Source organism: Mobula hypostoma, chromosome 16, assembly GCF_963921235.1.
Source record: "Mobula hypostoma chromosome 16, sMobHyp1.1, whole genome shotgun sequence".
Classification (NCBI taxonomy): domain Eukaryota; kingdom Metazoa; phylum Chordata; class Chondrichthyes; order Myliobatiformes; family Myliobatidae; genus Mobula; species Mobula hypostoma.
The window spans coordinates 11,942,513-11,969,353 of record NC_086112.1 but is presented as its reverse complement, the minus strand read 5'-3'; the positions used below and the strand labels follow the sequence as shown (position 1 = coordinate 11,969,353).

At 41.9% G+C, this 26,841-nt stretch overlaps 1 protein-coding gene across 4 annotated transcripts in view; it reads left to right on the top strand.

The window, feature by feature from the left end:
- Positions 1–26,841, top strand: part of xrcc4 (X-ray repair complementing defective repair in Chinese hamster cells 4) — a 419,861-nt gene that overhangs the window by 223,357 nt on the left and 169,663 nt on the right. The window contains exon 7 of one of the 4 annotated variants that reach the window (XM_063068530.1): positions 12,475–12,797. The exons of the other annotated variants lie outside the window; for them this stretch is intronic. Within the exon in view, the coding sequence (XP_062924600.1) occupies positions 12,475–12,587 (113 nt within the window). The 3' untranslated portion in view covers positions 12,588–12,797. Of the gene's footprint in view, positions 1–12,474; positions 12,798–26,841 lie in introns of those variants that run through there. 4 annotated transcript variants of the gene reach the window in all.

The window sequence follows — 26,841 nt, the reverse complement described above, 5'->3', positions numbered from 1 at the left end:
AGAGAGCATTCAAGACAAGTCAGGGAAATGATAATAGAGAAGCACAAATCTGAGGAAGGTTATAAGACCATCTCAAAGGCACTGAACATACCTTAGAGCTCAATGCAGTCCATTGTGAAAAGTGGAAAAAATATGAAACCATAGCCATGGTGCCTATGTCAGGCCACCCTCTCTAAACTTAATTACACCTGTAAGGGAGGCTACTGTGGTACCAACAGTTACTCTGAGTGAACTGCAGAAGCCAGTGGCTGCAACTGGAGATGAAGTTAATGGTTCCACAATTTCTAGGGCCTTGCTTAAAAAGGGTATTTATGCTTGAGTGGCAAGGAAGAAGCCCTGCCTGAAAAAAAACATATCCTTGCCCATAAACCCATTGCAAAGCGTTACTTAGGAGATACTGTGAAGATATGGAAGAAGGTCTTGTGGTCAGATGAGACTTAAGTGGAAGTTTTTGGTCTTGACACTACATTTAATACTGCGCATCTGCCGGGTAACACCATCCCCACTGTAAAGTAGGGAGGAGGAAGCATCATGCTATGGGGGTGCTTTTCAGCAGCAGGGACTGGAAATCTGGTCAGGATTGATGGGAAGATGAATGCTGCTAAATACAAAGAGATCCTGAATGAAAAAGCTGCTAGCAAGTTTGAACTGGAGAGGAAGTTATCTTTTAACAGGAGAACAGCGCAAAGCACACTGCCAGAGCAACCATGGAGTGGCTTCAAATGAAGAACGTTGATGTCCTTGAGTGACCCAGTCAGAACCCAGACCTTAACCCAATTGAACATCTCTGGCAAAACTTCAAGATTTCTGTCCACTGCCACTCCCCATTTAACCTGACACAGCTTGAGCAATTTTACAAAGAGGAATGAACAAATCTTGCTCCATCACATTGTACAAAGCTAATAGACACATTCAAAAAGACTGCTTAATAGCTGCGAGAGGTTATTCAACAAAGTACTGTGCATAGGGAGATGAATACTTTTGAACTGCTGACATTCCAGTTTTTGAATTTTGAATTTTTCATGCTTAACGATTTTCACTGGGCTCCACTATGGGGAAAAAAAGGAGCATTCAATTTACAAATAAAAATTCTCAGTTAAATTGATCAAAGTTTCTGGTTGCAATACTCATTTATGTGAGCAAAGGGTTGGGGGCTGTATACCTTTTACAAGGCACTGCACGTTACCACCTTGAGATTCATTTTCCTGTCAGTATTTCCTGGAAAATAAAGAAATACAACAGACTGACAAACAACCAATGTGCAAAAGAAAACAAAAAATGCAAATAAAGAATAAATAATACTGAGAACGAGTTGTAAAGAGTTCCTGAAAGTGAGTCTGTAGGTTGTGGAATCAGTTCAGTGTTGAGTTAAGTAACGTTATCCACGCTAGTTCAGGAGTTTGATGGTTGTAGGGTAATAACTATAACTGAACCTGGTGGTGTGGTCAAAGCTTGGTCAATGAACTGCATTTAGGCAGGAATGCAGAAGTTCTGAGGCAGGTGTTTAGCAAGGAAAGGCTAGAACATAGGTATTTTGCTGTTTATACTGCTATGAGTGGAGCTATTGGGTTCAGGAATGACAACAGACCACAGTTAGTAAAGTGCAAATATCTTGGAAGGTTTTACACACAGTACAAAAGCATGACAGCGTGGATAGATTTCAACACAATTAACTATTGTAGCCCCCCTGGCCACCCTCAGGGTCGCTCGGCTCGCTGTCGTCTAGGGAAACAGCCCTCGGCCCCGCCAAACTAGGTAATTAGTTTGTGTGGATGCTGTGTGATGTACCCCACCCTGCCCAAATAACAGACAATACACCAGATACGATTAAATGATTAACTGTTTTTAGATATTACTGGAACTATATAATTAATAGAGAATAAAATATAAAAGGAAAATAAAAGCTGCCACACTTATCAAAGTTCAATCTCTTCGTGCACAAACAGTTGGAGCTCAGGACCCTTCTTCCTCACCCTGCGACCCTTCGGACCACCTCGACTGGCTGCCTGGGACCAACAACGGTGGTCGATCAGATGCTCCACACGAGTCCGTCTCCGTCTCCTCTCCTCGCCGAACGCCCTCCTAGGGGTCCGACCCCGTTAGCGGATTCACAGTACCTGGTCCATCCTCTGTTTTTCTCTCCCCCCTTCTGCCCCAAAACCCCGCACGTACAATATTTTCAAGTACACCAAAAACTTAACAACTATCCGAATTGGTTCATTCGTCCTCATATCAATAGATAATACAAAACAAACTGCTCGCGGGAAGGACTTTCTCAGCATTTAACATAACAAAGAAGCATTCCTAAGTATAACATAACAAAGAAGCCATTTTAGTTAGCCTACACAGTAACATAAAAGACGAAACCCCCTTACACTATTTTAAAATCAGTGGTTTGTTTGACTAGAAGCTCACATAAGTCAGTATTTAAGAAGCGAAGAGTGATTGGATCTGAATGTGAGATATGATGCAGACACTAATTTTGGATCACCTTGATCTTACAATGAGTGGATGTGCATGACCAAGCAGAAGAACATTAAAATTACCTGTTTACATGTCTCCATGTCTTCCGCCTAGATGAGATGGGTTGAAAGGCCTGTTTCTGTGGCACTAAAAGAGGAGTGGATGAGAATTTCAGTAGTAGAGGGTTGTAAATGCAGCCAGTTCCGTCATGGGCACCAGCCTCCCCACTGCCAAAGGTATCTTCGATAAACAGTGTCTCAAGAAAACTGTATCCATCATTGTTTAAGGACCCTACGAGTCCTCTTCCTGTTGCTATCATCAAGAAGCAGGTACAAGAGTCTGATAACGCACACTCAACATTTTAGGAACAGCTTCTAACACCTCTGCCATCAGATTTCTGAACAGGCCATGAACCCACCACCATTACCTCAGTATTTTGTTCTCTTTTTGCACTAATTTTTATATATATTCTCATTGTAATTTATAGTAATTTCTATGTATTGCACCAAACTAAAAGCTTGGCACAACATTGTGGGTCAAAGAGACTGTAGTGTTCTACTTCTATAATCAAGTGTTAAAAGCTGCGGACAGGATCAAGAAATTACTTTGTCAGTGACTTTATCCAGAATCGTTTCTTCATAATGACAGGGCATTAAACTGTATCAGGGAAATGCAAGCAAGTTGAGGTAAGATGAACATACATTTGGGAACTTGCAGCTTATTTAAGCACTTGTGAGTGTGTGAACACGGGAGTCACCATTTAATTTCTCAAATTTATTCTGTTATTCTGTAAGAACAAACCTGAGCAGTAAACTAGTTCCATGTCCTTGCATTTCGCCAAGTCTACAGTAATATTTTGAATTGGATGATCCACACCAGGGGTCTGTGAAAAGAGCTAAAAAGTCAGGACAGCAATCGAGATTTTAAAAGCAGAGTTTTGCGGAAGTTTTTCTGATTTGATGAGCGACCAATGGGCAAGTGGCATTGCATAAAAAGAGCTATATTGCAGTCAGATCTGCATTCAAGATTTAAAAAGCAGAGCTTCAAGCCAGTTTTCTCTGAGTTGGACGATCTACACCAGGTGAGCATGAAAATAGCTACTTTTTAATCACGGTGACGATCAAGATTTCAAAAGCAGAGTTTTGCAGCCATTTTTTTCTGATATGAGGAGAGACCAATCAGCAAGCAGGATTCATTAGAAAGGGGGAATCCAAGTAACGCTTATGCAAGCGGAGCGGCCGTTCTTGGAGTGGCCATCCATTTGGAGGGTGCAATGGTTAGACTAGCTTTGGCTCATCAGGCTTGGGTGAGGTAGATTGTCTTGTAAGTTACTCTCTCTGTGTTCTTACTTGTTCATTCCACATCTATAAGTGCATAGTATAGTGATAAAGGCTCCAGGGGCAGTATTTTGTACTGCATGTGGGATAAATACGTCTGCACCAAGTGTACCAAGCCACAGATCCTGAGAGAATGTATTAAGGAATTGGAGCTGTAACTCTGTGACCTATGGCTCATACAGGAGATTAAGGAAGTGATAGATGGGAGCTACAGGCAGGTAGCCACCCCTAGGTTGCAAGAGGCAAAGGGGAAATGCACAGCCAGTGCAGAGTACACCTGGAGCCGTTCCCCTCAATAATAAGTATATAACTTTAGATACTGTTGAGGCAGACGATCTACCGGGGTCAGCTACAGTGACTGGGTCTCTGGCACTGAGTCTGGTGCTGTGGCTCAGAAGAGCAGCGAGGTGTAGAGGACTGCAGTGTTGAAAGGAGATTCTTTAGTCTGACAAACAGAGACGAGGTTCTCTGGGAGTGATAGAGATACCCAGATGGTATGATGACTCCCTGGTGCCAGGAGCAGAGATGTCTCGGATCATGTCCATTGCATTCTCAGGGGGGAGGGTGAGCAGCCAGAAGTCTTGGTACATATTGGTGCGTGAGCGGAGGCTCCTGTAGCGCCTACCAGATGGGAGGAGAGTAAAAAGTCCATGGTTAGGGTGATAATGCTTTTCGCCCTGCCCAGGCAGCTTTATGGTAGATGTTCTCAATGGTGGGTAATTGGGTGCCGATAATCCGCTGGACAGTTTTCACCACATGCTGGAGTGCTTTGCGGTCCGATATGGGACAATTGCCATACCACACTGAGATGCAGTTGGTGAGTATGCTCTCAACGGTACAGCAGTAAAAGTCCATCAGTATCCTGGGATAGAGGTGAGCTTTCTTGATACTCCGCAGGAAATAAGGGTGCTGTTGCACCTTTTTGATCAGGATGGGAGAGGTCAAGGACCAGATGAGATCCTTGGAAATGTGGGCACCAATAATTGATTGTATACGTGTTCACCCCTGCTCCTTTAAAATGACACAATAAATCATCACTCCTGCAACCAATTTGTTTCAGAAGTCATGTAATTGGTGAAAAGGAGATCAGTTTTGGAGACGTGTGCAGTCAAGGTGTTTCAGTTGATTATAGTAAATCTACACCTGTGTCAGGAAAGTCCAACTGCTGGACAAAATCTACACCATGAAGACAAAAGAACACTCCAAGCAACTCCACAAAAAGGCTATTGAAAAGCACAAGTCAGGAGATAGACACAAGAAAATTTCCAAGTCACTGAATATCCCTTGGAGTACAGTTAAGTTAATTATCAAGAAATGGAAAGAATATGGCACAGCTGTAAATCTGCCTTGAACAGGTCATCCTTGAAAACTGAGTGACTGTCCAAGAAGGGGACTAGTGAAGAAGGCCACCAAGAGACCTATGACAACTCTGGAGGAGTTACAAGTTTCAGTTGCTGAGATGGGAGAGACCGTGTATACAACTGTTGCCCGGGCGCTTCACCAGTGACAAAGAGAAAGCCACTGTTGGAAAAAAAACTCAGATGAAATCTCAGCTAGAGTTTGCAAGCAGGCATGTGGAAGATTCTGAAGTCAGCTGGAAGATCTGACGAAACCAAAATTAAGCTTTATGGCCATCAGATTAAATGCTATGTTTGGCATAAACCAAACATGGCACATCATCAAAAACATAACATCCCTAGCGTGATGCATGGTGGTTCACTGCAATAGGCTTGGAAGGCTTGTGAAGGTAAAAGGTGAAATAAATGTGCAAAATATAGGGAAATCCTGGAGGAAAACTTGATGCAGTCTACAAGAGAACTGCAACTTCAGAGGAGACTTGTTTTCCAAGCATAAAGCCAAAGCTACACAGGAATGGCTTAAAAACAGCCAGGTTAATATCCTGAAATGGTCAAGTCAGAGTCCAGACCTCAATCCAATTGAGAATTTGTGGCTGGACTTGCAAAGGGCTGTTCACTCATGATCCCATGCAATCTGACAGAGCTTGAGCAGTATTGGTAAAGAAGAATGGGGAAAAATTGCAGTGACCAGATGTGCAAAGCTGATAGAGACCTATCCACACAGACTTGAGGCTATAATTGCTGCCAAAGGTGCATTGACGAAATACTGATTTGAATACTTGTGAATCAATTATTTTGTGTTTTATATTTGTAATTAAATTAGATCACTTTGTAGAGATCTGTTTTCACTTTAACAAGGAAGAATTCTTCTGTCGATCATTGGCCAAAAAAAGCTAAATTAAATTCACTGTGATTCAATGTGAAACAATAAAACTTGAAAACTTTGGGGGGTAGGGTGAATACTTTTTATCAGCACTGTATATGTTGCTAAGACTTTTGTATAGTATGGTACATTAGAACATTGAAGCATACAGTGAAATGCATCATTTATGTCAACGACCTACACGGTGAGATTGTTCTCAGGGCAGCCCACTAGTATCACCATGTTTCAAGTACCAACATACCATGCCCAAAACTTACTAATGCTAACCTGTATAAATGCTATAAAGCATTACACTACCCTGCCACCCATGTAAATGTATTCCTGACTTCATTCCTGAAAGGTTTGGTTTTCATTTTGCCATTTAGAAATTTCCTGACTAGGTCCAAAATTTGCCTTTGCTTCCACAGACTAAGATAGAGAGGAAAAGTTGGAAGAGATTGCATTCGGAGATAGATAAAATGTAATCTAGATGATGGTCATTGTTTTCTCCTGAAATTTGTTTCTAAGCACATTATGAATCGGAACTTTCATAAGTTCTCTTTTTCTTGCTTAGAATGATAGATTTTACATAAAACAGAACAGTGCAGCACAAGATCAGGTCCTTCAGCCCACAATATCTCCACCAAATCCAATGTCAAATGAAAGTCATTCACTTCTGTGTGTACATGACCCAAATCCATCCATTCGTTGTATGTTCAAGAGTCTATCTAACAACCTCTTAAGTGCATGTTGTTTGGGTGTTTGCCTTTCATGGAAATTACTTGGCTAATTGTGGATGGGCAACATTGAATATCATGCTTGTTTTTACAACACTTTGAATGGGACAAACTCGATGGACCAGCTGGCCTTTTTCTATGTCTATTTTTTATGTCTGTTGATAGTTGGTATGTTCATCACTTTGTCTAGCTGTGCAATTGGTTTGACAGCAATAAAGTGCAATTACTTTGGATTTACTTCCTTTGTTTTGTTAATATGTTGTTTTTGTATTTTTCATACGAAAATTTGGAACTTTAAAGGGTCACAAGGTTCTCGTTTATCACTTTGATTCCTTCTGCACATTAACTTTCTTTATTTTATTACAAATGGTGTGTGTTTGCAGGAGTAAATCTTTCTGTTATAACATGATGTGATATATTGGCTTATGAGGAAAGTTTGAGTGAGCGCTTGTTTTTCTCTTTGGAGTGAAGGAGGATGAGAGGTGACTTCACAGAGGTTTAAGACCATAAGATATAGGAGTAAAATTAAGCCATTTGGATCATCAAGTTTGGTCCACCATTTCACCATGGCTGATCCATTTCCCTCTCAACCCCAGTCTCCTGCCTTTTCCTCATAACCCTTCATGCCCTGAGTTTCTTTTCTTTTTCAATGTTTTTTATTAATTTCTACATAGAATACAGAGTACAAGAAGATATATAAGTTAAAAAAAAATAATACCAAATACATTATATTTGAATCACACTTGCGATCTCATTACAGTATATTCATGTAAATTAAATTAAATCGTAATATTGAAATATGATCATTTATTATACAAAAAAGAAGAATCTAAGCCCACTACCAAGATCGAAGCCGTTTGGTAAAGAAAGAAAAAAGGAAAAAAAAACTTATCATATAGTGAAATATGTTGTTAGCCAACATCTGTACTTTAACAGCAAATCAAAGGTTTTGAAAATAGTTCAAAAATGGTATACCCTGACTGATCAAGAATCTGTAAACCTCTGCATTAAATATATACGGTGACTTGACCTCCACAGCCACCTGTGGTAGCGAATTCCATAGATTCACCACTCTCTGGCTAAAGAAATTCCTCCTCATCCTTTCTAAGGCTGTGCTGTCTGCTCCTAGTCTCCCCCACCATAGGAAACATTCTCTTCACCTCCATTCTATTGTGGCCTTTCAACATTCGATGAGATCCCCCCTCATTCTTCTGAATTCCAGTCAGCACAGGCTCAGAGCCGTCAAATGCTCCTCATATGGTAACCTTTTCATTCTCAGAATCAATCTTGTGAACCTCTTTTGAACCCTCTCCTATGTCAGCACGTCCCTCCTAAGATAATGGACTCAAATCTGCTCACAATACTCCAAGTGAGGCCTCACCAGTGCCTTATAAAGTGTCAACATTACATTCTTGCTTTTATATTCTCATCCTCTCGCAATGATAGATGGCATTGACAGGGTGGACAGCGAGAGACTGTATTGCAGGGTGGAAATCGCGAATACTAGAGTGCATAATTTTAAAGTACCTTTAAGTTCCAGTTCATAGATCCCGCAAAGTTGCCATGGAAGTTGATAGGGTTGTTAAGAAGGCATACGGTGTGATGTCCTTTATTACTCGGGATTGAGTACAAGAACTGTAAGGTAATGTTAGAGCTCTATAAAACTCTGGTTAGACCACACTTGGAATATTGTGTTCAGTTCCGGTTACCTCATTATAGTCATAGTCATACTTTATTGATCCCGGGGGAAATTGGTTTTCATTACAGTTGCACCATAAATAATAAATAGTAATAGAACCATAAATAGTTAAATAGTAATATGTAAATTATGCCAGGAAATTATGAAGTAAGTCCAGGACCAGCCTATTGGCTCAGGGTGTCTGACCCTCCAAGAGAGGAGTTGTAAAGTTTGATGGCCACAGGCAGGAATGACTTCCTATGACGCTCTGTGCTGCATCTCGGTGGAATGAGTCTCTGGCTGAATGTACTCCTGTGCCCACCCAGTACATTATGTAATGGATGGGAGACATTGACCAAGATGGCATGCAACTTAGACAGCATCCTCTTTTCAGACACCACCGTCAGAGAGTCCAGTTCCATCCCCACAACATCACTGGCCTTACGAATGAGTTTATTAATTCTGTTGGTGTCTGATACCCTCAGCCTGCTGCCCCAGCACACAACAGCAAACATAATCGCACTGGCCACCACGGACTCGTAGAACATCCTCAGCATCGTCCGGCAGATGTTAAAGGACCTCATCTCCTCAGGAAATAGAGACCGCTCTGACCCTTCTTGTAGACAGCCTCAGTGTTCTTTGACCAGTCCAGTTTATTGTCAATTCGTATCCCCAGGTATTTGTAATCCTCCACCATGACCACACTGACCCCCTGGATGGAAACAGGGGTCACCGGTACCTTAGCTCTCCTCAGGTCTACCATCAGCTCCTTAGTCTTTTTCACATTAAGCTGCAGATAATTCTGCTCACACCATGTGGCAAAGTTTCCTACCGTAGCCCTGTACTCAGCCTCATTATAGGAAGAATGTGTAAGCTTTAGAAAGGGTGCAGAGGAGATTTACTAGATTGCTGCCTGGTTTAGAGAGCATGTCTTATGAGGAAACGTTGAGTAAGCTAGGAGTGAAGGAGAAGTGACAGGATAGATTTGTACAAGATGATAAGAGGCACAGATCGAGAGAACAGCAAGAGACTTTTTCCAGGAGTGGAAATGGCTGATACAAAGGGGACATCATTTTAAAGTGATTAGAAGAAAGTACAGCGGGATGTCAAAAGTAGGTTTTATACACAGTGATTGGTGAGTCCGTGGAATGTGACAGATACATTAGAGACATTTTAGAGATTCTTAGATAAGCACATGGATGAAATAAAAAATGGAGTGCTATGGCAATGGTTGAAGTGTTAGGTTGATCTTTAAGTTAGTATTTATCTTTTAAAAGGTGAGCACAACATTTTGGGTTGAAGGACCTACACCATGCTGTGCAACACACATCAAAGTTGCTGGTGAACGCAGCAGGCCAGGTAGCATCTCTAGGAAGAGGTACAATCGATGTTTCACGGCAAGACCCTTTGTCAGGACTAACTGAAGGAAGAGTTAGTAAGAGATTTGAGAGGGGGAGGGGGAGATCCAAAATGATAGGAGAAGACAGGAGGGGGAGGGATGGAGCCAAGAGCTGGACAAGTGATTGGCAAAGGGGATATGAGAGGATCATGGGACAGGAGGTCCGGGGAGAAAGACAAGGGGGACAGGGAACCGGAGGATGGGCAAGGGGTATAGTCAGAGGGACAGAGGGAGAAAAAGGAGAGTGAGAGAAAGAATGTGTGTATAAAAATAAATAATGGATGGGGTACGAGGGGGAGGTGGGGCATTAGCGGAAATTAGAGAAGTCAATGTTCATGCCATCAGGTTGGAGGCTACCCAGATGGAATATAAGGTGTTGTTCCTCCAACCTGAGTGTGGCTTCATCTTTACAGTAGAGGAGGCTGTGGATAGACATATCAGAATGGGAATGGGATGTGGAATTAAAATGTGTGGCCACTGGGAGATCCTGCTTTCTGTCTTCTCCTATCATTTTGGATCTCCCCCTCCCCCTCCAACTTGCAAATCCCTTACTCACTCTTCCTTCAGTTAGTCCTGACAAAGGGTCTCGGCCTGAAACGTCGACTGTACCTCTTCCTAGAGATGCTGCCTGGCCTGCTGCGTTCACCAGCAGCTTTGATGTGTGTTGCTTGAATTTCCAGCATCGGCAGAATTCCTGTTCTATACTATGCTGTACTCATTTTCATATTTGGATAGGCACATGGATAAAAAAAAAGGAGGGTTATTAAGGAGAGAAGAATTAGACTGATCGTGGAGTAGGTTAAGAGTACGACACAACATCTATGTTCCATAATTTTCATATCTGAAGATTATAGGATAGTTGAGACACCTGTCCATAATTATCTGTCCATAATTAAAATCAATTTAGTATCTAGAGTCTAAACATAACAGGCAGAATTATTTGCTGAGTTATTGTGCCACTTCGCTTCAGGTTCTTTTTCAAGATGATTCTTCCTTTCAGGTGTTTTCCTGTGAAGGAAACTAACCTTTAAATAGTGGATAATGGTGCTCTTGGACACAGTTTGTCAAGGCGTTCCATTAGTTTGTCCAACAGAGTGATTGCTCACAGCAAAGGAAGTTTCCTGTTGGAATTGATTAACAGCAGTAAACGTGAATCAGAATTCCCTCTGCCTTCGCCTCTATGACCTTGTGAGGCAGAGTAGATCTCCCTAACAACATTCAATGTTTGTTTTAAGATTAATCATATTTGGAATAAGGCAAACTTGTGCTCACACGAAATGCAAGAGATTCTTTCTTTGGGAGCACTCAAAGTTAAGCAACGGTACATGCACTGCAGCTTTTGGAATTTCAGTCATTTTAAAAACTGTTCTTTGTATTTGATTTTTGATTTTTAAATTGTGTATGTTGATATCATTTTGTGTGAACCATAAGCCCATAAGATTCAGAATCAGACAGACTCCGATTTATATAGCACATGTACATCAAAGTATACAGTGAACTTCATTGTTTGCATTAACAACCAACACACCCAAGGATTCAAGATTGTTTCATTTCATTTCTGGCACACAAGTGTAAAGGAGTTGCTCCAGATCCAATAGAGCACCAGAAAACACAGGATAAAGAATATCAAAATAAAGATAATAAATATAAAGACATAAGTTAGCTTATATACATAGTTAGATTATATGTATATAAAGTGCAGCTGGGTACAGGAGCATCTCCACATAAATTGTCTCTGATAGGAGATGATAATGTGGCAGAGATGGTATGTGTGATGGGCCACAAAAGTCACCACACATTCCAGCGCCAACCTAGCATGCCCACCATGCTTGGTAGAACAACACAGAACAGTACAAAGCCCAAAATACCAAGTGGCAAAGCAACAACAGCAAAATAAGCCCTGTTCAAAATAAGTGGACATACATAGGCCTCTAACCACAAGACAGGCCTTCTTCACCTACCAGTCTCTAATGGACTCATGGATTCGCAGACACTGGGCCTTTGACTTCCCCAGCGGACTTGCAGAGATTCGTTGTCTTGGGGCTCCAGCCATCAATCTTCGGTATTGACCCAGGACTCACTGTTTATGGTTTAGAAGAATGAGGGAGGATCTCATTGAAACATACCAATTATTGAAGGACTTTCATAGAGTGGACGTGAGAAGAATGTCTCCAATAGTGGGAGAGTTTAAGACCAGAGGGCACAGCCCCAGCATAGCAGGACATCCCTTTACAACAGGGATGAGAAGGAATTTCTTTAGCCAGAAGGTAATGAATCTATGGAATCTATTGCCACAGATGGCTGTGGAAGCCGAACATTAAGTATATTTAAAGCGGAGATTGATATGTTCTTGTTTTGTAAGAGTGTTAAAGGTTGTGGGGAAAAGGCAGGAGAATGGGGTTAAGAGAGAAAATAAATCAGCTATAACTGGATGACAGTAGACTCAATGGCCAAGTGACTTTATTCTGCTCCTATGTCTTCCTTCAACTGATGCCTTGTCCTCATCCAACCATGTTGATGGTATGGCCAAGAAACCTCACCAGTGTCTCTACTTCCTCAGCAGTCTAAAGAAATTTGGCAAAACTCCTTTGACCTGCATGAATTTTTATCAATGCATAATCATATCCATATGCATTACAGGTTGGTATGGAACAGCTCTGCCTGTGACTGCAAGGAACTACAGAGAGTTATGGAAAGAGCTCAGCAATCACCCTCCCCTCCACAGACTCTGCCTGTGCTTCTTGCTGGGTTAGTCAAGCAGCCACCAAATCTAAGACCCTACCCATCCTGGACATTTCTCTTCTCTCCCTCCCATCAGGCAGAAGATGAAAAGCCATGTACCGCCAGGCTCAAGCACAGCTTCTTTCCCACTTTTATAAGACTATTAAATGGTCCCCAGAATGATAAGTTGGACTCTTAACTTCACAATTTACCTCACTATAACCTTGCACCTTATTGTCTACATGCACTGCACTTTCCCTGTAGCTGTTATGCTTTATTCTGCACTCCATATGTACCTTGTTCTCCTCAATGCACTGTTGTAATGAATTGATCTGTATGAACAGCATGAAATACTAGCTTATCACTTTGTTCCTTTGTACCTGTGACAATAATAAACCAATTTATTGTTCTCTGCCACTACCACAATTTCACTGTCATCAATTCATCCTCCTCCCTGTTTTATGCCAGCACAGTGGCCTGTTCCAGTTCTGTGTGAGCTACCATCAGTCTCCATTCCAACTTGTATAGATTGGCAACACATAGCCATGTGCTTAGCTGCCTGCTCTACTCACTTTATACCTGTGACGACATCACCATTGTTGGCCAAATCAAAGGTGGTGACAAATCGGTATATACTGGAGGAGAGAGATTAAAAATCGGGTTGAATGATGCCACAAGAGCAATCTCTCACTCAACGTCAGCAAAACCAAAGAGTAGACTATTGACTATAGGAGGAGGAAACCAGAGGTCCATGAGCTAGTCCGCATTCGGGGATCGGATGCAGAGAGGACTCTATAATCTGTCCTCGGTTTTATTTATTTGCTTGCTTGCGTTGCCTCCTTTTGCACATTGGTTGTTTGTCTGTCTTTGTTAGTGTGTTGTCTTCCATTGATTCAATTGTTTTTTCTTTGTTCGACTGAGAATATCTGCAAGAAAATGAATCTCAGAGTAGCATACGGGGACATACGTGTACTTTGATAATGAATTTACTTTGAACTTTGCACTTTCTCAGTTCTTTTAACACTTCCCTGAACTTTTCAGTGTAGCTCTGAGCTCTTTCCCTTGAGCTGGTGACTTTTAACTGAACAGCATCATTATGTCCAGTAATGGGCACCCTGTGGAGAATAATTGAATTCCATTGTGCTACGCACAGGAATTTTCAGACAATTCATTCATGTAGAATGATATTAAAAAGCTTGAAAGAACAGCTGAGAGGAAAAGGAACAGCTTTACAGAAGAGGAAACATTTAGGGATGATGTTGAGTGGTGAGGTATGAGCTTGGGATCTTCACATGTGTTGAGTGGCAACACCATCAAGATCTGTAGATTGGGCATTGAGGAAATTAAGGTCAGTTTAATGGAAAAATGTTTACGACTGCTGATACTTCAATTATCATTACCAGAATGAAATCTGGGCCATTACATTGTCAGCAAAAACTTTGATGGAGTCAGAGAACATTTCGGGAGAGCAGTGTCATGTGCTTCACTGAGACGTGGTTGCACGAGGACATACCCGATCAAAGCGTTTCCATAGTTGGCTTCCAGACTGTTCGAGCTGACCGGAATTGCACTGAGAGCGGTAAGCGCAAAGGAGGGGGGCTGGCGGTTCTGGTAAATAACAGATGGTGTAATCCTGGGCATATTACGATCAAGGAACGTGTCTGTAGCCCAGATATTGAACTTTTTGCTGTTGGACTCCAGCCATATTATTTGCCAAGGGAAATCTCGCATGCAATTGTGGTTGTTGTGTACATCCCTCCCTCTGCCAACCCGACGTCGGCATGTAACATCATTTACACTGTCATAGCCAGATTACAAACCCAGCACCCGAGTGCCCTCATTACCATCTTGGGTGACTTCAACCATGTTACCATGGCTAGAACACTGCCCAACTTCACGCAGTATGTGAGCTGTACAACCAGAGGGGAGAGGACCCTGGATTTGATGTACACTAATGTTAAGGATACATACAGCTCCTCTCCTCTCCCCACATTGGGAAGGTCAGATCACAACCTGGTGCATCTAAAACCCTGCTACGTGCCTCTGGTGAAGAGTAAACCTACAACCTCGAGGACAGTGAGAAAATGGTTGGAGGAGGCTTATGAGGCCCTCCAGGGTTGTTTTGAGGTGACAGACTGGCAGGCACTCTGTGAGCCACATGGAGAGGATATTGATGGGCTCACAGAATGCATCACTGATGACATTAACTTCTGTATGGACTGCACTGTTCCGACAAGAATGGTCCTTTGTTATTCAAATAACAAGCCACGGGTGACAAAGGATATCCTGAACGCTAAAAAGAAGGCGTTTAGAGATGGAAATAGGGAAGAGCTGAGGGCAGTACAGAGGGATCTGAAAGCCAGGATCAGGGAGGCGAAAGACAGGTACAGGAGGAAGCTTAAGTGGAAACTCCAGCAGAACAACATGAGAGAGGTCTGGAGGGGATGAGGACCATCACTGGGTTTCGGCAAACTAGCAATAGAGGAGCTGAAGGCAGTGTGGACAGGGCCAATGAACTTAACCTGTTCTTTAACAGATTTGACATTGTGACCCCTGCCCATCCCCACATGAGCCGTCTGTTGTCAGCCCCCAACTAACACATATTCCACTCTCTCCTTCTACCCCTCCTCACAGTCCCCCACCCTGCTCTCGTGACTATACCCCTCCCCCACACGAAACCACCACGGTGAGCTCCATGGCTGAACAGGTGAGAAGACAGCTGAAATGTCTCAACCCAAGCAAGGCTGCAGGACCGGATGGTGTCAGTACCAGGGTGCTCAAAGCCTGTGCCCCTCAGCTATGTGGAGTACTTCGCCATGTATTCAACATGAGCCTGAGGCTCTGGAGGGTTCCTGTACTGTGGAAGACGTCCTGCCTCGTCCCTGTGCTGAAGACGCCACGCCCCAGCGGCCTCAATGACTACAGACCGGTGGCATTGACCTCCCACATCATGAAGACCCTGGAGAGACTAGTTCTGGAGCTGCTCCGGCCTATAGTCAGGCCACACTTAGATCCCCTCCAGTTCACTTACCAGCCCCGACTAGGAGTTGAGGATGCCATCGTCTACCTGCTGAACCATGTCTACGCCCACCTGGACAAGCCAGCGAGCACTGTGAGGGTCATGTTTTTTGACTTTTCCAGTGCGTTCAACACCATCCGCCCTGCTCTGCTGGGGGAGAAGCTGACAGCGATGCAGGTGGATGCTTCCCTGGTATCATGGATTCTTGATTACCTGACTGGCAGACCACAGTATGTGTGCTTGCAACACTGTGTGTCGGACAGAGTGATCAGCAGCACTGGGGCTCCACAGGGGACTGTCTTGTCTCCCTTTCTCTTCACCATTTACACCTCGGACTTCAACTACTGCACAGAGTCTTGTCATCTTCAGAAGTTTTCTGCTGACTCTGCCATAGTTGGATGCATCAGCAAGGGAGATGAGGCTGAGTACAGGGCTACGGTAGGAAACTTTGTCACGTGGTGTGAGCAGAATTATCTGCAGCTTAATGTGAAAAAGACTAAGGAGCTGGTGGTGGACCTGAGGAGAGCTAAGGAACCGGTGACCCCTGTTTCCATCCGGGGGGTCAGTGTGGACATAGTGGTGGATTACAAATACCTGGGGATACAAATTGACAATAGACTGGACTGGTCAAAGAACACTGAGGCTGTCTACAAGAAGGGTCAGAGCCGTCTCTATTTCCTGAGGAGACTGAGGTCCTTTAACATCTGCCGGACGATGCTGAGGATGTTCTACGAGTCTGTGGTGGCCAGTGCAATTATGTTTGCTGTTGTGTGCTGGGGCAGCAGGCTGAGGGTAGCAGACACCAACAGAATCAACAAACTCATTCGTAAGGCCAGTGATGTTGTGGGGATGGAACTGGACTCTCTCATGGTGGTGTCTGAAAAGAGGATGCTGTCTAAGTTGCATACCATCTTGGACAATGTCTCCCATCCACTACATAATGTACTGGGTGGGCACAGGAGTACATTCAGCCAGAGACTCATTCCTCCGAGATGCAGCACAGAGCGTCATAGGAAGTTATTCCTGCCTGTGGCCATCAAACTTTACAACTCCTCCCTTGGAGGGTCAGACACCCTGAGCTGATAGGCTGGTCCTGGATTTATTTCATAATTTACTGGCATAATTTACATATTACTATTTAACTATTTATGATTGTATTACTATTTATTATTTATGGTGCAACTGTAACGAAAGCCAATTTCCCCCTGGATTAATAAAGTATGACTATGTTTATGAACTTCTGTGGATGCACAGTGGAGGCACCGTTTCCTCTAACCTGCGCTGGTGTGCGGCCACACAGTAACTGAAATGCTCCCACGCACATAGCTTTTGTTGCCGCACAGCTGGAATTGGACGCAACTAGAAAAAGCTCACAAAGTATGAAAGATTTTCTTTGTTGTACTGTATTTCATTATGTCCTTCAATTAATAAATGAAATCCATAGTATGTGATTTTTCAATTTTCATTCTAAATATTCATAGTATGCATATTACAAAGAAGTTTAGAATGCCAGGCAATGTAAAAATTTCCTGCTCAGTGCAATGGTTGTTATGCACAGCTATATAAAAAAAATAGAGGTAATGTTTGTGGAGAGTATCCTGACTGGTTGGATCACGGCCTGGTAAGGAAACACCAATGCCCAAGTATAGAAAAGACTACAGAAGGTGATGGATATAGACCAGTCTATCACAGGCAAAGCTCATCCAGCCATTGAGCACATTTACAAGGAGCACTGCCAGAAGAAATAAGCATCCATCATCAAGGACCCCCACCATCCAACCCATGCCTTCTTCTCTCTCCCGCCATCAGGCAGGACCTTTACATGAACCTAAGGTCGCTCACCATCAGGTTCAGGAACAGTTATTATCCTCCCAACTATCAGGCTCCTGAACCAATGCAGAAAACTTCATTCACCTCAATGCTGAACTGTTTCCACAACCGACAGACTCACTTTCAACGGCTTTTTTACAACTTAATGTCCTCAGCATTTTTTGTTGTATTTGCACAGCTTGTCTTTTGCATATTGGACGGTTGTCAGTCTTTGTTTACAGTATGTATGGTTTCTCTTAAATTCTATTTTATTTCTTAATTTTCCTGGAAAATCATGCAAGAAAATGAATCTCCAGGCTGCATATGGTAAATTTACTTTGAACTTTGACTAGATGAGCAACCATGCTACCAATTTAAAAATGCAGACATGAGGAAATCTGCAGATGCTGGAAATTCAAGAAACATACACAAAAAATGCTGGTGAATGCAGCAGGGCAGGCAGCATCTATAGGAAGAAGTACAGTCGACGTTTCGGGCCGGGACCCTTCGTCAGGACTAACTGAAAGAAGACTATTTCTTCTTTCAGTTAGTCCTGACGAAGGGTCCCGGCCCGAAACGTTGACTGTACCTCTTCCTAGAGATACTGCTGCGTTCACCATGCTACCAATTCTCTGGTCTGAAATAAGTGACTGTTTCTGAAGTCATCAGGTTACCAGAATAGAAGGTGGCAGGAAGGAAAGAATGCCAAGAAAGGTCAACACAGGAGCACCACACGAAGTGGGAAAACTTCTAGCCGAACAAACATCCTGCGTAAGGATTATAAGCGGCTAAAAATAAAAGACTTACTGTTAGACTGCATTTAAGCTGGAGGGCATTGTATTATCTCTCCTGTTAAGTAGTTCTAGAAGTGTCGAAGGCTTCTGAGTGCATAAAGCAGGTTGTTCAAAGATCTGAAAACTGCTGAAGAAACCCAACACTTTCTTATTCAGAACTACCATTCAAAAGTATTTCTGCTATAAAACTTCGTGCTTCAGACTGTGCACTTTCAAATCAAATGGGCTATCAAAGTACTGACCTGTTTTAATTGCATTTTTAACTACTACACTGGCTTCACCAAGGCTTGTGTGGATGGGTGCATGCCTTTGAGGCCATACCAGACATACACAAACCAGAAGCCATGGATGAACGAGAAGATTCATAACCTGCTGATGACTCGATCTGAGGCATTCAAAACCAGTGACCCAGAACTATGCAAGAAGTCCAGGTAGACCTACAGAAGGCTATTCTAAGAGCAAAAAAAGCAATTTCAATAAAATTAGGAACACAATCGGATGCATGTCAGCTGTGGCAGGTTTTGCATTCCATTATTTTCTATAGGGTAAAACCTAATATCATGAATGGCTGTGTTGCTTCTCTCCCAGATGAGCTTAACGCCTTTTATGCACACTTTGAAAGTGAGAATAAAACTACATTGAGTATCGCTGTAGCATCTAGTTACCCTGTGAACTCTTGTCTTGGAGGCCGACGTCAGACATCTTTCGAGAGGGAGAACCTTTGCAAAGCATCAGGCTCTGCTGGTGTACCCGGTAGGGCACGGAAAACCTGTGCCAACCAACTGGCAGGACTGTTCAAGGACATCTTCAATCTCTCACTGCTGCAGTCAGAGGTTCCCACCTTCTTCAAAAGGATGACTATCATACTAGTGGCTAAGAAGAGCAGGGTAAGTTGCTTCAGTGACACTCTCAAATCTACTATGATGAAGTGCTTTGTGAGGTTGGTCGTGACCAGAATCAACTCCTGCCTAAGTAAGGACTACAGTGGATATAATCTCACTGGCTCTCCACTTGGCCTTGCATCACCTGAAAAATAGGAATAGCTATGTCAGGCTGCTGTTTATTGATTACAGCTCAGAGTTCAACACAATCATACCCTCAGTTCTAATCAACAAGCGACAAAACATGGGCCTATGGGCCTACTTCTGTAACTGGATCCTTGACTTCCTCCCCAGGAGACCACAGTCACTGCAGATCAGAAATGACATCTTCTCCTCACTGACAATCAACACTGGCACATCTCAAGGATGTGTGCTTGTAGGCAGAATTTTAGATGATGACAAGGAGGCATACAGGAGTGAAGTAGATAACCTAGCTTTATTGATCAGTGTCTGTAAAGGAATTGATTGTGGACTTCAGGGAGAGGAAGTCGAGGGTATGCACACCAGTCCTCATCGAGGGATCAGCAGTAGAAAGGGTGAGCAGTTTCATGTTCCTGTGTGTCAACATCTCTGAAGATCCATCCTGAGTCCAACATATTGATGCAATTACAAAGAAGGTAAAAGAATAGCTGTATTTCTTTAGGAGTTTGAGGAGACTTGGTATGTCACCAGAGACTTGCAAATTTCTACAGATGTACGGAGGAGAGCATTTTAACTGGTTGCATTACAGTCTGGTATAGAGGGGCAACTACAAGGGATTGATAAAAGCTGCAGAAAGTTGCAAACTCAGCCAGATCCATCATGGGCACTACCACCCCAGCATCCAGGACATCTTCAAAAGGTGATGTCTCAAAAAGATGCCATCCATCATTTATCCATCATCAATCCATCATTAATGTCATCACTCAGGGCATGTGCTCTTCTCATTGCAACCATCAAGGAGGAGGCATTGGAGCCTGAGGACAAACACTCAACACGTTAGGAACAGTTTCTTCCCCTCCACTGTCAGATTTCTGAATGGTCAATTAACCTATGCACACTGCATCAATATTTTTATTTGCCCTACTTATTTGAACTAATGGAGTACTTTGCATCAGCTTCCACTGTGGAAGACACTAGCGTTGTGTCAGGTGTTGAAGGGTGTGAGGGAAGAGAATTGACTGCAATTACTATTACAAGGGAGAAAGTGTTCAAAAATTGAAAAAGACCTAAAGGTGCTATAAGTCACTCAGACCAGATGAACTGCACCCTAGGGTCCTGAAAGAGGTAGCAGTAGAGATTGTGGAGGCATTAGTAATGATCTTTCAAGAATCATTGGACCCTGTCACAGTTCCAGAGAACTGGAAAGTTCCAAATGTAATTCCACTCTCTCAGAAAAGAGGAAAGCAGTAGAAAGGAAATTATAGGTCAGTTATCCTGACATGAGGCTGCTTACCAATTAAAGAGCCCATGGTATTGCAGGAAAGTTACTGGCATGGTTAGAGCATTGGCTGGTGGGCGGCAGCAAGTGTGGATAAAAGGATCCTTTTCTAGTTGGATGCCAGGTATTTCACAGGCGTTGGTGTCGGGACCTTTTCTTTTTATGCTGTATATCAATGATTTAAATGATGGAATAGATGGCTTTGTTGCCCAGTTTGCTGATGATGCGAAGATTGGTGCAGGGGCAGGTAGTATTGAGGAAACAGGAAAACTGCAGAAGGACTTAGACAAATTAGGGGAATGGGCAAGAAAGTGGCAAATGAAATGCATTGTTGGAAAATGCATGGTCGTGTGCTTTGACAGAAGAAATAGATGTGCAGACTATTTTCTAAATGGGGAGAAAATCCAAAATCTGAGATGCAAAGGGACTTGGGAGTCCTTGTGCAGAACACCCTAAAGGTTAACTTGCAGGTAGAGTCAGTGGTGAGGAAGGCAAATGTAATGTTAGCATTCATTTCTTGAGCCTAGAATATAAGAGCAGGGTTGTGATGATGAGGCTCTATAAAGCACTGGTGAGGCCTCACCTTGAGTACTGTAAACAGTTTTGGGCTCCTCATCTAAAAAAAGATGTGCTGGCATTGGAGAGAGTTCAGTGAACATTCACAAGGATGATTCTGGGAATGAAAGGGTTATCATACGAAGAACGCTTGATGACTCCGGGTCTGTACTCTTTGGAATTTAGAAGGATGAGGGGGGATCTCATTGAAACCTTTTGCATGTTGACAGTCCTAGACAGAGTAGATGTGGAAAGGATATTTCCTATGCCTGGGTATCCAGGACAAGAGGACACAGCCTCAGGATAGAGAGGCATCTATTTAAAACAGAGATGTGGTGAAATCCACAACGCAACCACAAGCAATTCTGCAGATGTTGGAAATCCCGAGTAACACACACAAATTACTAGAGGACCCCAGCAGGTCAGACAGCATCTATGGAAGAAAATGAACGGTCAATGTTTCAGGGCAAGACCTTTCATCAGGACTGAAACTTCGACTGTGAGGTGTCGCAATCATGGTGACACATGCATAATCCTCCCTTATTTGACTTGACACGAATGGCACATTTCACTATATATTTTGATGTCTTGATGTATATGTGACAAATAAACCTAAAATCCAATCTTTTTAAATATCGATATGTTCACCCTCAAATTATCAAGTCTATTATTACTGCTGCATTCCTGACTGAATTGCTAATGCTCTCCTCCCAACCTTAGTCATCCCTTCTTTTTGGCTGTCATTTCATGGTCCACCCTCTTTAGAATCTATTTTTCCAAGCATGGTGATAACTTGCTGTGGCTGTTCCTGGTGTGTCTCCTTTTGCTCCCCTTGGCATTTAGTTGTTGTCACCTCTTTCTTAATTGTGTTAGACCTTGCATAGCCATCTTCTGAAACAGTTCCTGAGGTAAACTGTCTTCCTTCTTGAAATTGATTTGTCTTCAACTTCCCTCATATTCTTAACCTTTGAAATTGTATTTACAAATGGACCTTTTTCCCACCAGGTTTCACCCTGATGTATATTCAGAGGCCCCTTTATTAGGTACACTAGTACACCTGCTTGTTAATGCAAGTATCTAATCAGCCAATCATGTGGCAGCAACTCAATGCATGCAGACTTGGTCAAGAGGTTCAGTTGTTCTTCAGACCAAACATCAGAAAGGAGAAGAAATGTGGTTAAGTGACTTTAACAATGGAACGGTTGTTGATGCCAGACTGGTTGGTTTGAGTGTCTCAGAAACTGCTGGTCTCCTGGGATTTTCACACACTACAGTCTCTAGAGTTTAGAGAATGGTGGGAAAAACAATAAAACGTCCAGTGAGTGGCAATTCTGTGGGCAAAAATGCCTTGTTAGCGAGAGAGCTCAGAGAAGAGTGGCCAGAGTGGTTCAAGCTGACTGGAAGGCAATAGTAACTCAAATGATCACACGTTACAATATGGTGTGTAATGAGCATCTCTGAATGCACAATACATTGAACCTTGAAGTGGATGGGCTACAGCAGCAGTAAATTACAAATATGTATCCAGTGGCCACTTTATTAGGTACAGGAGGTATGTAAGAAAAGTGGTGATTAAGTGCATGTGACAATAAACAAATCTGAATCTGAGCATTAGAGGAATCAAGGATCAACTTTATTCGCCGTATATATTAACATGCATTAGGAAAAGACCACAGCAAACTCCTAATACATCTATATCTATTTGGGGAATAAAGTTGATTCCTCTAATGTTCAGATTAGGATTTATCTATTGTCATATACACCAGCATGCAATTACATTCCTTGCTTGGGTGAAATTCATAGAATAAATGATGTGCACGGTAAAGAGGGAGATTAGCTTTATTTGTCACAGGTACATTGAAGCATACAATGAAATGCATCATTTGCGTCAAATCAGATCAGCGAGGATTGTGCTGGGTAAGTGTTGCCACACTTCCAGTGCCAACGTAGCATACCCAGAACCTACTAACCCTAATTGTATATTTTTGGAATGTGGGAGGATACCCAGTCGTCCAGAGGAAACACACGTGGTGGGAAGACCAGGCAAACTCCTTACAGACAGTGGCGGGAATCAAACCTCAATCTTACAGCTGTAAAGCGTTGTGCTAATGGCTGTGCTCTGCTACCATATAAATACAACAATACATACAGCAATAAGTGCAAGACAATAGAATGCAGCAAAGATTGTAGTGCATTCTCAAGTGGTGCAAAATGAAAATCTGAAGTGACAATAACAAAATTAATAATGGAGACTGATTGAAGAATATATCTCTGAGGATTTAAACTGCACCCAACACATCGATGCAACTACAAAGAAGGCAGGACAGTGGCTATACTTCATTAGGAATTTGAGGAGATTTGCATGTCACCAAAGGCACTTGCAAATTTCTATAGATGTACCATGGAGAGCATTCTAACTGGCTGCATCACCGTCTGGTATGGTGGAGGACGGTGCTACTGAATAGGGTCGGAGTAAGCTGCAGAAAGTTGTAAACTTAGCTCTATCAATAGCAGGAGCCTCCCCGCATCCACGACATCCTCAAGGAGCAATGCCTCAAATTGGCGGAATCTATCATTAAAGACCCCCATCACCCAGTTCATGCCTCGTTCTCATTGCTACCATCAGGAAGGGGTTTCAGAAACCAGAAGGCATACATTCAGTGATTCAGGAACAGCTTCTTCCCCCTGCCATCAGATTTCTGAATGGACATTGAACCCATGAACACTACCTTACTACTTTTTATGCTGTAGTTCTGAATGTTATTTGCTTATTTTTTATTGTTTGTATGATTTAATCTTTTGTTGCACATTGAGTACTTGACAGTCTTTTTTAAAGAGTTCTATTGTGTTTCTTTGTTTTTTTTGGCTGCCTGTAAGGAGACGAGTTCAAGTTGTATATAGTGTATAGTTTGATTATAAATTTACTTTTAACTTTGATGTAAATTTCAGTTCCTTTGTTTAAGGCAAGAATAAAGTTCAATTATTTTTCCTTTAATGAAGTTTTGATTTAAGTACATTATTCTCTTCACAATTTTCATTGCTCATGTGTCCTCGACTAAAAGTTAGCATAGAATCCAGATGCAGTTGTTAATTAATCCAGTTAGAGACTTCTCATTACCAACAAATAAATTGTTCTTCAGAAACTAAATCCAAAACCCATTTTATCTGGTTGTGATAGGAGGGGTGGTGGTAAGAAAAACTGCAAAACATAATAATTCCTCACAATTAAACTTTCGTTCTGGTCACATTCCCATTGGAAATATTTTTACCCTTCTTGTCTTACTCATTTTCTGCTCATAGAATGTGGTCTGTTCGGAGGGCCTAACCAGTTATGGTATTTTTCAGCCCTACAGAAACTATAATTAAATTTTCCTGGCATGAAATGCGGGACATGTTCTGAGTCTCTGGAAATTTGATTGGCCTTTCCCCAACTTGAATTATTGCATCTGTAATTCTTGGGAAGTGGGTTGATGGAAGGGGTTTTGGAGTGTTGGTGGTTGAAGTACCCTCTAAACTCTTACCTTGACTTTGCTACTTTATGAGTTGCAAACAGTTCTTCAGAGACCGTTTGTCAGAAGAGTAAAACCAAGATTTAAAGGAAGAGAAGGAAGATGACAAAAAGAATCAGAATGGCAGAAATTGTAAAGAGATTCTGCAGATGCTGTAAATCTTGAGCAACACACACAAATTGCTGGAGGAACTCGGCAGCACAGGCAGCATCTATGGAGGGGAATAAGCAGTTGATGTTTCGAGCTGAGACCCTTTACCAGGACTGGAACCATCTCAGCATAACACAGGAACCAGTCTTCCCTCCATGGACTTTGTCTGCACTTCTCACTGCCTCAGCAAAGCAGCCAACATAATCAAAGACTTCACCGCATTCTCACTTCTCTCCCATCGGAAAAAAGACACAAAATCAGAAAGCATGTACCGTCAGACTCAGGAACAGCCTCTACTTGTTATTATAAAGCTATTGAACAGTTCCTCAAAAGGATAAGATGGATTCTTGCCTTAACAATTTACCTTATTATGATCTTGTGCTTTATCATTTACATGCATTGCACTTTTCATTGGCTTTTACATTTTATTGAGCATTGTTTATTGTTTTACCTTATTCTAACTCAATGAACTGAGTAATGATTTGATCTGTATATTCACTGAGCTGTTCCCACAACTTGTGGACTCACTTTCAAGAACTCTTCATCTCATGTTTTTGATACTTATTGCTTGCTTGCTTATTTATTTATTTATTTATTTATTTGCACATTGATTGTTTGTCCATCCTTTTGGGTGCGGTCATTCATTGATTCTATACGTTTCTTGGATTTAGTGAATATGCTTGCAAGAAAATGAATCTCAGGGTTGTATATGGTGACATATCTGTCCTTTAATAATGTTTGCTTTGAGCTTAGGACTTTAAACAAGCTTTTCACAGTATCGTGGTACGTGTGACAATAATGAACCAATACCAATATATAACAGGAAATTGTGAATATTGAATTGATTCATACTAACCTTAACTAGACTTTATTGCTTATTTTCTTTCAATATCCTTTTAAATGGTTTTTATAAATTCATTGTCCGGAATCTGGGATTTACTGGGAAGACTGGCATTCATTGCCCACCCTAATTGCCCTCGAACTGAATGCTGTTGTTGCAGTTCAAGTTTATTGTCATTCAACTATACAAATGTATACAGCTAAATGAATAGCAGTCCTCGGGGACTAAGATGCAAAACACAATACATAGATTACATAAAATAATAGCATCAACAGGTAACAAAAATATTCTGTACATGCATGGTACAAATTGATATAAATATACAACAATATAATATTCCTGGTGCTGTCATAAATAATGTGTACTGGGTGGTAGCAGGGTATTCAGAAGTCTCACAGCCTGGGAGAAGAAGCTGTTACCCAGTCTAACAGTCCTGTTCTTATACTGCAGTATCTTCTGTCTGATGGTAGGAGGTCAAAAAGATTGTGAACAGTTGGGAGGGGTCCTTACTATGCTGCGGGCTCTGCAAATAATGTCATTTTAGAGTCAGCAGAGGGACATTTTCAGAATATTTTAAATAAACTATTGTCTGGTTGGGCAATATTTCAAAGTAGGTTGAGAATGACTGTATATATTTCAGCAGCAATATTTTGGTTTCTTCTATATTTCAAAGTTCATAGTAAATTTATTATCAAAGTACATATATGTCACTCTATACAGCTATGAGATTCATTTGCTTATGGGCATACTCAGGAAGTCCAAGAACCATAATAGAATCAATGGAAGACTGCACCCAATAGGATAGAAAAAACAGCAAACTGCAAATACAAAAGAAGATAAAAATAATAATTAATAAATAGATGAGCAATAATATCCCCACTGGTTCAAGAGCCTGATGGTTGAATGGTAATAACTATTCCTGAACCTGGTGGTGTGGTATTTGAACACTGAGATAATGTTATAGATGGCACTGTCATGTTTGACCTACTTTTCTGTTTCTTTGTGTTCTCCCACTCCAAAACACTGTAGCTGTGCTTCGCAGCTCAGCACTGCTCAGCTTCAGAGATGCAAGCATCACCTTCTCACATTTCAGTCTGAAAAATATAATTATAACTTTGTGCCAAGCAGCATATGAGGACTTTGAATGTGTTTTGTATGTGTAAAACACTCAAGAGTTTTTTTTGTATGTCTATCCTTTTGTGCTGCTATTCAACACATAATGACAACAATGAAATAGCCATCAAAGCATCATCTATTGAAGGCAATAAAATGGATGTTCTCTAACATCCTCGGTTCCTGACCCGGAGG